The sequence below is a fragment of the Parasteatoda tepidariorum genome, chromosome 10 (assembly GCF_982258835.1).
Source record: "Parasteatoda tepidariorum strain Cologne lab strain chromosome 10, Ptep-v5.0, whole genome shotgun sequence".
NCBI classification, from domain to species: Eukaryota; Metazoa; Arthropoda; class Arachnida; order Araneae; family Theridiidae; genus Parasteatoda; species Parasteatoda tepidariorum.
Genome location: NC_141764.1, coordinates 23,261,961 through 23,275,322, shown reverse-complemented (window position 1 = coordinate 23,275,322; position 13,362 = coordinate 23,261,961). Strand labels below are relative to the sequence as shown.

Sequence of the window (13,362 nt, the reverse complement as noted above, 5' to 3'; positions counted from 1 at the left end):
TCATTTCGTTTCGAATAGTTTATTTAATTAAATTTTAATTTTCAATATTTTTTTAATATTTAATTTATGTTTTACTTTTCTAATTTATTTTTATGTTTTATTTTTATATTTTATTTAATTTTCAATTAACTTTTTAAAAAAATTTTTATTTGCTTTTTTTCAATTTTTTTACATTTTTTAATATTTTTATTTTAACTTTCGAAAGTATGCTTTACTATGGACGAAATACTTCGTGGGCGAAAAATTCCGTTTAGTAATATAAAATTATCAAAAAAAATTAGTTGAGACAAAGCAAAAGTTAACTATAAAGTTTCATATGCTGAAAGTTTTTTTTTTCACAATTTTAAACTGTAAAAAATCATAGCACGATTACTTGCTCTTAAGGTAAGAGGAAGAAATAATTGATTAGCAATTTGATATTTAACAAATATCGATATATTTAAAAAATATCGATGAATTCTGGAATTTTAAATTACTAATATTATTGAAAGTGATTTGACATGGAGGGGTTGCTCCCATGGTACAGCGTCCTCTTTTGTACTGTTTGGTACTCTTAATACTATTTAAAAATAGCTTTTTTCTTATTAACTTCGTATGCTTTACATAAAAACAAAGTTAATTAGTATATATTTATTATTTAAAAAAAAACTAAAATACTTCGCTCGCAATTGAATTAGTTTGAGTTTTTACAAGAAAGGTGAATGAATAACTTCCGGCTTCATTTCTTCGTGTGACTAATTTCACTAATTGCAACTAACTAGCGCAAGAGTAATCGTGCTATGCATACACAGCATGTGCAACATAATGTTACGAAATGAATTTAGTAAACATAATTACGATAATGTTTAAACATAATTACGAGAATCTATTTTTTTAACGCATTTACCTAAATTCAAATTCCTGGATAAAATATTATTTAGCCTGAAAAAATTCATCGGAATTGATTTTTATTTTTAAGTTTTGAACGAAATGTTTTGATTCCTTTAATTCTTTGTTTAACAAAGCTTGTATTTAATGGTTTTTACCAGCGACACACAAATGATATAAATGAAAAGTCTTAACATTAAAAACATGAAATGCTTACACAGTTAAAATAATACCTGCTTATAAATATAAAATCAAATATTACATCGCTATTACTATAAAGAATCTTCACCAGAAAGAGTGAAAAACGGCAACGATGCGCATGGGGAAAAAAACTATCTTGTTTTAAAAACCAAACTTAAAATATTATAACCGGCGTTGAACAGCAGACCCAATTTTTGAGTTTACGACTACCAATGTTCAACTCCATAACCTTGTAATTTTGAACCCAATCCAGAAGACAACGGAACTATTGGTAGAAATATGTCTTCGTGGACGACTTTTTGATAAAACTAACCATCACTTGCGTTACATGGAGAGGAAGACTACGAGAATCTCCCACGGTTAGCCTGATGGCAAGGGGGCTCTAACCCATGATCCGTCTACCACTGAAGATATTTTCCGTCAGCACTGTGGTTAGTGCAAGCCGGATGCGGATTTGCAAGGACCAGCCATTGCTGGGATTTGAATTCATGAATTAAAAAAATACATAATATTGTAATATAAAATTAATGTTAAAAATAATTAATTTAATATTGAAGAATCGCCGATGTAGAAGGGGAATTAAAAACATAAAAAACACATGTTCGATTGCTGATAAACGGGACTAATTGAAACAATCAGACTTGTTTTCAATGTTTTTAATCCCGCTCTCCTCGATATTGATTCGGCAGAATAAATTAACGCTTCTGTTTTTTCCTTCATGTTCTAATGTGTATACTTTTTTTCATTATATTTTTGATATAGTCGCAAAAATATGTATCAAAATAAAATGAGTAGATAAACTGAAAATTAAAAATATAAATTGAACATTACGTATCACCATTTAACTGTCACTGGAATCTGAATATTTTTTTTTTTCTTTTCAGAAACATGCCAAGGTTTTGGTGATCCACACCTGAGAACTTTTGATGGCATGTTCTATCCTTTCTTAGCTGAGGGCACATTTTTGATAGTTGGAGACACTGAAAAGCAGTTCACGTTGAATGGATTTTCCAGGCGGTGCAGTCTGTTTTCCAAAGCCACTTGCATGACTGGTCTGCAATTGGTTTACAAGGGGCACACTGTTACCATCAAGAAGCACAAAGATGTAATGCATTTCATTTTACTGTTTTTTCTATAAAAGTTTGCAGGCAATTCCACAAAAAAGTTTGCAGGCAATTTTTGAAACTAAACGTAACTAAACGTAAAAGTAACGGATATAGCACCTTGCATAAGCATTCCTCTTTCCACTTTAACAAAAATAAGGGAACCGCAAATGCAAAAGTAGTATTTAAATTGCATTACTTATTGTATCATTTTTGAAATAATTTTATAAGTAGATGTGGAGTACTTTATGATTCAATATTCTTTTCAGATACAATTTGACGAGGCAACCATTCCAATAGACCATCTACCTATGCATTCTAATGGCATGGTCATCTTAGGATACCCTGGAAGGACATTTGTCATAGCAGTTCCTCAAATCAGCTTAGAAGCTCGATATTATGAAGACAACTCTGGTTTTGCCGTGAAAGTACCTTCCAGGCGCTATTTCAATAAAACTGAAGGTTTATGTGGTAAGTTAACCCTTTTTTTTTCATTTATTTAGGTACTGCGTAGTTTTAAGGTACCAATTTTGTCCTTGCCTAAGCAAGATAGATAACATAGATTGTATTGCATGAATCTTTTCATATTTTAGGCAACTGCAACGGCAAGAAAGACGATGAGACAGGAGGTAAACCACTCAGTGAATATGTATGCAATTTCCAAACAGAAGGGGATATAGACGACTGCAAAAAATCTCTGGACGAACTGGTAATGGTTTTTTTGCTTATGAGCTTATATTTTCCCCTGAAACTAAATTTGTTTTGTAAACGTCAATTAGCTTTTTAGCTGATACTAAGTAACATGTTAAATCCAATACCATGCTAAATAACTTAAGTTCTTTTGGTTGGATGTCGATAATATTAGGACATACTGGTATCTAGCTAAAGTTTGAAATCCCCTTCCTAATTTTATTTTTTATTTACAGCCGACGTAATTTTTGGGTCTACGACTACTAATGTTCAACTCCGTCCCCTTGTAATTTTGAACCCAATCCAGAACACAAGGGAACTCCTGGATCAAGTATTGGGGAGAAATTTGCCTTCGTGGAGGATTTTTTCATGGAACTAACCCGCATTTGCGTTACATGGAGAGGAGGAGCACGAGAACCTCCCACGGTTAGCCTGACCACAAGGGGACTCTAACCCATGATCCGTCTACCACTGAGGATATTTCACGTCAACACTGTGGTCGGTGCAAGCCGGATGCGGAATTCGTTTCGACCAGCCTTCGCCGGGATAGAACCCCGGTTCACCTCATTGGAAGGCGAACGCTCTATCCTCTGAGGCTGTCTTCTTAATTTTCAAATGACTTTAGCGATGACTAAATATAGTAAAGTGGTTATGTGCTTTTTTATAAAACCCTTAAACACCATAGCCTGACGAAAATCTGAGGAATTAGCTTTCCTATCTCACTAAAGGTATGGGATAGAAATAAGACGTAAATTGCAAAGTTTTTGAACACTACCCAGTTTTTATACGAATCTTGTTGACATTAATGTTCAGAAAAAGAATATTTTTAAAGTGTACACTTCGTGATTTCCTACAGTGTAACGTTACGAAATGAACTTAGAAAAGAAATAGTTTTATTTTCAATACACAAACCTTTAAAAAACATGAAAAATGTTTTTCGTTCAACGTGTATTAAGTAGAATACAAATACACTTTAAAGGCTTAGCTGAGAAAGGTGGGATTAGACTGATAATGCATCCATTTTAGCACACATTACATAATGAAGGTTGATCTTAATCAGCTACGAAATACTTTATTATAGTGCTTTGATTCAGTAATGGAAATAAGATATTCACCATCCATAGGAAGTGTGTTTTGATTACTAGTAAACGATAAAATCAGACAGCTAAACTAAAAAGGGTTCACAAATTAATATTGAAGCAAAAAATAAACACCATTAGATTTTACCAAATCACTAGGAAAAAAACATCAAAAACAGTTTGAATATCCGATGAAATTTGGAAGTGTTTCTAATAATCTAAAAACACCTCCCCCTCCTCTGCCATTAAAATTGGTTTTGATGTTTTCAATCTTGCCTGACTCAAAAGTAATTCCACAGTTTTTGATAGCATTTTTGTTTTTTCTCAAAGTTAAATATCAACTTGCAAACATATGCATCTTTAATAAAAATTCTAAACATCTATCTATTAAGGACGGTAATTATAGAACATCCTGCATAATAGTTAAAATAAAACTTTCTTTGTTTCTCATTTCAGCCAGAAATAACCGAGACCAATCCCTTGTGCCAAAAACTAGAAGATCCCGTCTTCGAGGCTTGCCATCCTCTGTTAGATCTCGAGGTCTACTTGGATGCTTGCAGCTTTGACGCCATTCACAGCGGGAAAGCCTTGGAAGCTCTCTGCAAAACTGCAATGGAATACACTCGCGAGTGCTGTCAAATGGGCATAGCCATAAACAGTTGGCCCGATGCACTCGGTTGTGGTATGGTTTATTCCGACACTACCTTTTCCAACTCTTAGTTTTGTTGCTCCGTTGGTATTTGCGGAGTCATTGCCTTTCTCTGTTACATGTCATATTGTCCTCGATAGTCACAAAAACAACAACAGCATATCGAAAGTTAGCAGCTCCTTCTATCTAAACCAGGGATGGGCAAACTTTTTTTGTCGAGGGCCAAAAATCAAGGAAAAAAATGCTTGGTGGGCCAAGTAAAAACTTCAAAATTTAAAAAGAAAAGCGATATACAAGTTTTAATTTAAATATTTAGTGAGATGACGGAAATTGCGATTTCATTTTTTAAAGCTCCTTATATTAAGGTTCGAAGTGAGATGTGCTTATTTTAAGGAACAAGGCTTTTCTGTTAGTCTACTTCTGAAATGATTTTTTCTAAGGTTCATAGTTGAAAACTCTTGTTCACATATATAAGATTAAGCAAACATAGTACTGATTTTCTGGGCATGAAATATTAAATTTTGGAAACTAGCTTTTGGTAATGATTTGTAAAACTTTGGCATATTTAGAAACAACTGCTTCAGGTGATTGTTAGATTGTCCGCTCTTTGAAGCGTAAAATGCGCAGTCTGCCACATGAGAAGTACAATTTACCTTTATTAGATTCCATAAGTCAGCTTCTCGAGAAAGACAAATGCTGGTTGGAGCCAATCTACGGCTATTCTATAAAGAACTTCTGCCTTCAACATTTTACCAATTGAAGCTGTCTGTTAACTATTTCCATTAATTTATGTTTTGTAGAACAAAAATAGAGAAAGTAAAAATGTCATCAGTACTTTGTTCAAAAAGGAAAAACAAAAATAATTTTAAACATAGTCGACAAGAAAGTGGATGTATATTGTTTATATTTGCCACTGATCGGCAAATAAAATTTCTATCCGCTGGCCGGATAAAATCTTCCGGCGGGCCACAGTTGGCCCGCGGGCCGTAGTTTGCCCATCCCTGATCTAAACAATGGTTAAGGCAGTGTGCTAGACTCAACCAATAGTTCCGTTTCTACCTTGCCTAACCTAGTTTGTCAAATGAGATATACTTATTATTTCTTTAAGACAAGCAAATGACAGAACGTTTGTAAGACATCAGAAAACTACAATAAAAACACAGCTCTCAGCTACATCAAAATCCTAATTAACTTAAAATAAACCAAAATAACCAATGTACCAAAATCAATACTAAATACCAAAATAATTTTCTCTCTTATTTCGTTGACAAAAGTAGTGGAACATATTTCCTAATGACGAAATTCAATGTTTTATCTTAACGTGCGCATTTGTTTATTTCCAAAAGTAATTAGCTTCCTCTGGAAGCTATAAAATTAACAGAGACTATGAGATTAGATTTAGGTAACAGGAAAACCTGTATGAAAACGTTTCACAGTCAAGTTCAGTTCAGATCAGGTCTTCAGTGACAGTTCAGGTTCTGTGCCAAAGAAGAATTGACTCTAAGTTTAATCGTTTAGTCAAGTTGGGCTGCTGCAGATAAAAGAAACTGGTAGTAGGGGAGAGTCGGATAAAACGGGATACCATTATTGTTTATATTTACTACGGAATATCTGTTTAGGAAAACCATACATTATTTTTTTGTAGCTACAACATTTATCGAAGCACACAAAAAACATATTTTAAACTAATTTTACTGACTGTGAAATAGAAAAAAAAATTAATTTCCAAACTCTTACATATCCCGTTTTAGCATACCTGGGTTGGATAAAACGGGATAGGGTTCACAATGTTTAAATTTTTGCATGTATATAAATTTAAAATTATAAACAATGCAAATATATTAATAATATTGTTTATACATAAGAAAGCTCAAGTCTTCATCAGAGAAATACATTACAATTAGTTCTAATGAAAGATGTGAAATCCTAGAGTCGAAAATTAAATGCTTAATAATGAACGTTAGTAAACAAATTTTGCATTACAATATAAAAAGACTAAATTTTTCAAAAATATATATAGCTAATATAAATAAGTTGTTTAAAAAGCCCAGGCCTACATTAATATATGGCTATTTTAAAAGGTAATAATCCAACAAATAAATAGGTGGATAAAACGGGACATAAAAAACTCTATCCCGTTTTATTCAACTCACAAGTGTCCCGTTTTGTCCGACTCCGACACTTTTTGAAACAAGCATGGCTGCTGCCTAAATATGAAAAGAAAATTAGATAGACTTCACATCAAAATATTGGTAAATAAATTATTAATTAAATTTAATACTCACCGGAATTTTATTCCCATATATGTAGGCAGTACAATGTAAAAAACAACGCACGCAAATGTAGAAAATGGCTAAAAAATAATAAGTTTGTTATAAATGTTTTCAGAGCTGCCAACTACTACGCTTTTTGGAAAATCTTTTATGAAGTAGCAGACAAAATTTAAAGCTTTCGGAATTTTTGGAAATTTTGACAACATCTCAAAAGCCTCATCACGAGAGAGCAGGAGCAAAGTAGCATTTCATATGAAACTTTAAACCCTTCACATGTAATGATGTAGAAAATAACATTTAATCAAATTTGTAAAACAAAAAACATGCATTAAAATATTAACTTAGCTACCACTAGAAGAAATTTTCTGCAAAAGTGAAGAAAGTTGGCAACTCCATGGTTTTACTAACCGCTCTATCTTCTCTGCCTTGATTTTATTCTTAAGATTACTGCAATGACTTATAGACAAAGGTTTATAAGCAATGTGATTTTTTTTTTGTCAGATATGAAATGTCCGGAAAATCTACAGTACGAACAGTGCCACAAAGGATGTCCTCAAACCTGTGCCAGTTTGAAAAACTCTTCAGAAGATTCCTTGTGCCACCAACTTAAGACAGATGGCTGTTTCTGTCCAGCTGGAAAAATTCTCGATGGCGAAATATGTGTTGATCCCATCTCTTGTGGTATTATTATTTTAAAGTATTTAAATTTAAGTATAAACATTTTTTTAAGTCACTGAACTACTTCATTTTATTTTACAGAAACCTGTGACGACGCAGGACATGTGGTAAGTTAAAAATTAGACTTCAATATTTTATTGTTTAGGAGGTTATTAAAAGCTCGTGAAAAAAATGTAGGGAACAATGAGAAAGAGAGATGCTTTTAGTCGTAGACTCTATAGCAAGCGGTTCCAAATTTTTTCGTCTATGAAACTCCGAGTAATTGACGTTCTTTTGGCAGAAGTACGTCATGATAAATAAATAAATAAAAATGAATAAAAAAAAAAGAAGAAAACCAATTATTTTGAAAATATTATCTGTGAAGAATGAGATATTTTATTTTATAAATTTGTTCCTGGTCTATAGAAATGATTAAAATAATACGTTTCATAGAAGAACTGTTGTACTATACACCGAAGAGCCATTACATTATGACCACCCTGCTAATAACATGTAGGACCACCTTTAGCCCTCAAAACTGCTAGCACCCGACGTGGCATTGATTCCACAAGGTGCTGATAGGTAGTCTGAGGTATCTGGTACCAAGCGCTCACCAACTGGTTCTGCAATTCCCTCAAATTGCGAGGGGGTAGCATGACAGCACGAATTTGGTTTTCCAAGTAGGATCACAAATGCTCTATTGGATTAAGGTCAGGTGAATTTGAGGGCCAAGACATGACTTGAAAGTCACTGGAATGTTCCTCGACGATTCGACCCTTATGACATGGTGCATTATCCTGTTAGTAAACACCATCCCCCAGGAAAAACTGTTGCCATGAATGGGTGAACCTGGTCTGCAACTATGTTCAAGTAGCTTACAGACGTGAGGGATTGTTCTGTTCTATGAGGATTATGAGGAGGAGGTTATTAATCATAAACAACATAGCTTAACTATTTTTTTAAATAATTAATATTCCTTGCTTAATTCGACAAATCATTCACTTTTAATCTATATTTATACGTTTCTAAGATACGCCAGCTTTAAGCATACTTTTAAATAAACAAAATAATTTCAAAGTTCTCCCGCAACAGACCATTTTACAAGACTGAGATTATGGATTGATTAAACATCCACAATGTTGTACTCAACGATATATCAATGGCATTGTGGTCAGCATTGTGCATTAGCCGCCTTTACTACCAAAATAAGCTGGTATCCACCGATAGGAAGCTGGGTTGGCTTTGAGCTGTCCCCCGAAATAGAACCCCAGATTTCAGTATGCAGTAAAGATTGAAAAGTGGTCAACTTATAGATAGGATGAGTCATTATATGTTTTATATTATAGCATTTATCAAATCATTCACATTATTAATTTAATTACAGATAATTAATAATTAAGTTTTTAACATGACTTTATGGAAGTTACTTTAAAAAATAATGTTAATTATCGAATTGATGTACAATTTGTAATATAAACTTGATATTGAATTAATTTGCTTAAAAAAACATGCCAACTAGTCATTTTTTATGAATAGTTTCTCATAGCAGCAGTGCGCAAAAACCAATACATTTTATAAAACTCGGTGTATTCCTTTTAATATTTTAAAACTTATAAGTTGCAAAACAAGGAGTTCCCCAAGGAGGTGAAATCATAATGGGTTTAGCCCTATAGTTTTTAGAATTTTTTCTTCAAATCAGGGAAATTCCAATACCAAATCGCATAAAAATATTCGTGAAAAAAAAATGTCTACCAATTCTATGATGGGTTTAGAATAATATTCAATAACACTATAGGATAAAATTTGAATTATGTCAGAGGTCAGCATACAAGTTAGAATGTAAACAGGTCACAAAGGTTTTGTGCTCTTTTTATTACACGAAACAAATTAGTTTCGTAATCACAAGATAAACTTACAAAGCTTAATAACTTGACATGCTTTTTATACAAAAAAAAAAACATTTAAAAAAAATTTATTTTCAGCCGGGTGACAGGTGGAAAGATGGCAACTGTAAAACTTGCGAATGTAACACGGAACTCAAGATTTCTTGTTCTGAGGAAGTTTGTCCTGAAAATCCAATTTGCTCTGAGAACGAGGCTTTAGTCGAAATTGAAATTGAATTCGAAGAATCATCTTGTTGCAAGCGCTATTTGTGTGGTAACTATTTATAAAACATTTTATTGCTACATCACGAATTGCATTTATTTACTAATGTTTAAAAAAAAAATACTTCATTTTACTGTGAAATGCAAAAAGTAATAAAACCGACGTACAGGATAAATTATTAGACGCACTATAAGATTCTATGTAAAATCTTAATTATCAGGTGATACTATACAGCATGATTGTTCTTAAGCGACTGAAATCGGTTTTGACGTTCGTGCATTAATTGGTTAAACTAGATGAAAGATAATATAAATATAGAACATTTATAATATCATTATATTAATATATTATAATTAGATCAAATTTACTTGGATCATTCTGCGATGGGATCAAGGGTGTGCGGTGTTGGTCCTCGCTAAACTGTTCTATAGTAAAGTACTCGACTTAGCGGGCAGGTCGTCGGGCTACCGAAGCGGGGTGCCATCTCCTCTGCAGAAGATCAAGATTGTCAAGCTTTACATACCTGCCAACTTTTACGCATTTGGCGTAAAATTTTATTTCCATCTTTAAAGTGGTAGTAAAATGTATGCTTTTTATATATTTCTTGCATTTATAAACTTAATTTATAATCTTTTTCACTACCACTACTTTTAAAAATATTAAGCACATATATGAATGTGTAGTACTGCGGTAGAGTGCTTCGCAAACTTTATCAAAATACAGTGTATGTTTCTACCTAAAATTGTAATTTAAATTCCATCTTACTACCACTGGGGAAAATGATCATCGAAAGGATTAAAAGTTGGCAGGTATGCAAGCATATCTTCGGATCATCCTCAAGGATGCTTCCCAGGCCGTCGCCAATAACCTATTGAGACGTAAATAAACTACAACAGACCAAAGCTAAAACTAGATCAGTATAAAGAAATTTAAAAAATTGGGTAATGGGTATAAATTAATGACGTATAATTTTAAGCATAACGATAAGCATAATGATACGATAAGCATAACGATAAGTCGGCATAACGATTGAAATTAATGCCGACTCCCTACTGATAATTTTACTCTGTATAGCGCACAACATATTCTTGGTATGGAATAATTAGTACCAGCAAGAAGATATTAATATTTAATCATATTTTTAGATTATCTTAAGGACTTATCGCTAGGGTTCTCATATAACGGTTCCAAATTCCAACCTACTTTCAAACTCATCTAGAATGCTGAGAAACTACGCAAGCTTGCTAGCTTTTATAGAAGAAATTGCTTAAGGAATTAAACACGCTTAACATTTTCGAGCAAATTGCTTGTCACATAAATTTATAAATATTATATACTTACATACATTTCCTATTACAGCTCCTAAAAAGGAAGATTGTCCTTCTCCTAAAATTCCAGATTGTCCAAATGGTGAAGTAGCGAAAATGCACACACGCCAAACGAAATGTCCGGAATTCGAATGTGGTATGAAAGAATCTTTGACACTGTTTCCTTCCAAGTCAATCATGTTATTTTTTATTTATTCTTAAAATATAATGAAAAATTTTAAAGCTAGGTTTTTCAAGCAGATTAAAATGTCGGAAATTATTTTCTTAGACTTTAAACGAAGTCCATGGAATGAACGATTTTTGAAACTGTTAGTGGTAAAATGCATTTCTTATTAAGCCTGACGAAAAATAAAATAATTTCCTCTTTCTTAAGACTACATGATAAAACATAGTTTTTGAAAAGTTTTACTAATAAACTGTCGGACTCATAAACTAATGTTTGCCTAATAATTTGTTAAAAGAGGCCGAAATTTTGAAATTGAACTGTGCTCCAATTGAAATTTATCCGCTATTGTAAGAAAAAAAATTATCCGAATTTCGATTAACTATACATTTTATTAGTTGATATATTTGGTACTTATCGGTAATAGGGAAGAGAAATTTAAGTTCTAATGTCCCTGTTGGTGGCAAATCAGAAAAGCAGGCGCCAACTCGCAGTTTCCAAGACCCATACAGGTGTAAAAACTTACATCTTTTGAATAAATATACCTTTTTTTTTCGACAGATTTAGATCCTTTACACTTGATCAATATTGTCCCAACAGTTTAGTTAAGATAATAATCGAAATTTCACCACATTGATGTTGATTTTATTTTTTGCGTAGTTCTTTGAAATTCTTTAAGTGAATAAAAAATGTTTGTACAATTATAAAACTTAATTTCTGAGAGTAGGTCTTAATAATTTTGCCTTTAAGTTGATTTAATAATAATAAAAAAAAATGTTAGAATTTTCACCATTTCAAACAATGCATAATTTAAAATGAAAAAATCTAAAGTTTTCACGAAGTTGGTCAAATAGTTCTCGCCAATTTAAGACTAAAAAAAACGACTTTCATGGACTGTTCAGAATCTATTGGACACATTTCATTTAAATTATAGATTCTGTCATTTCTAATACCATAGCTAAAAATGGTGTAAAAATTCGTTTAATTTTCAATCCAAAAATGTTTCAATCATAGTTAAATTAAATAACAAATTATAAAAATTACTTGTACAAAAATAAAGACTGTAATCATGATTTTTTTCATTTTCCTTTTATTAGTTGAAGAGTTGGCGATAACCGCAAAATGCAAAATCAATATAAAAAAATATCAAACTTTTTATTAATGATCATAATGATCAAACTCAACTATTATCGAGATAATATTTTTTTACTTTGCAGCTAACCCCCTAAGAGTCAAAAAAGATTTAAGACATTTTTGTATATAGTTTCTTAACCGTGTTTTGTATCTGGTTCATTAATCAGCATATTGAAGGTCATACACTCTAACCATTTTAACTTAATCTTTTGTACGTGAAAAATCGATCATTAGGTTAAAAGTTATTCAGGTGTACCACTTAAGGTATGTGTTTTGATCTCTGTACACAAACTACACTTACCCACATGAAACAAAAGAAGTGTGAATAATGTCGCTATGAATAACAGAACCTAACAAAATCTTATTTTGTGAGCAACAATTTATTCTATATTCTAGAATGTGAGCCAGCTCTGTGTGGAGACGTCATATGGCCATCAGATTTAGAAGTCGGTCAATACGTTAAGAAGATAGATGGTCTTTGCTGTCCAAAAATACAGGTTGCCTGCAATTCCAGTTCTTGTCCGAAGAGGCCAGCTTGTCAGCCAGGAACAGAGCTTACTGAACTAAAAGGAGAGTGCTGTAGCACCTACAAATGCAGTAAGAACTTCCTCTATTTTAGAACCATGTGATAAATTTTCGATAAATTTATCAATGGTTTAACAAAAATTAGTATATTTAAATGGGTTATGGGAAAAGATGTTTAAATTAAACGTCAATTATCTATTGTGTAAGGTTTGCCCAAATGAAAAGTGGACACACGTGATAGCAACAGAATAACTGTAGCAACGCCACTGAAACGAAACGTAAAAAGAGTGTGCCACTGACTACATCTAACTTCTTAACCAATTCACAAGAGAGCAATTAAAGTGAATGTAAAGTTGTAGAACAGAACAATGCAAAATAGTACGATTTCAGGGGTCTGTTTAGAAGAAATTTTGGTCCGAAATATCTTTTCATAAGAACGTACCCTTCACAAAATATTTTAACTTAAAAACGGACCCTTCACAAAATGATTTTTCTTTTAATCGGACCCTTCACAAATGTGTTTATCTTCATTATTGTTTTGTTAATCAAATATACCCTTCCCAGGGCAGAAAACAAGAAAGATGGAT

General features: G+C 32.4%; 1 protein-coding gene across 1 annotated transcript in view; it reads left to right on the top strand.

The window, feature by feature from the left end:
• LOC107439698 (uncharacterized) overlaps positions 1 to 13,362 on the top strand; it is a 310,740-nt gene that overhangs the window by 281,851 nt on the left and 15,527 nt on the right. The window contains exons 99-107 of the mRNA XM_087152696.1: positions 1,953 to 2,173; positions 2,441 to 2,642; positions 2,765 to 2,880; positions 4,397 to 4,622; positions 7,364 to 7,543; positions 7,622 to 7,647; positions 9,502 to 9,676; positions 10,985 to 11,089; positions 12,647 to 12,847. Coding sequence (XP_087008822.1) covers positions 1,953 to 2,173; positions 2,441 to 2,642; positions 2,765 to 2,880; positions 4,397 to 4,622; positions 7,364 to 7,543; positions 7,622 to 7,647; positions 9,502 to 9,676; positions 10,985 to 11,089; positions 12,647 to 12,847 — 1,452 coding nt within the window. The remainder of the gene's footprint in view (positions 1 to 1,952; positions 2,174 to 2,440; positions 2,643 to 2,764; positions 2,881 to 4,396; positions 4,623 to 7,363; positions 7,544 to 7,621; positions 7,648 to 9,501; positions 9,677 to 10,984; positions 11,090 to 12,646; positions 12,848 to 13,362) is intronic.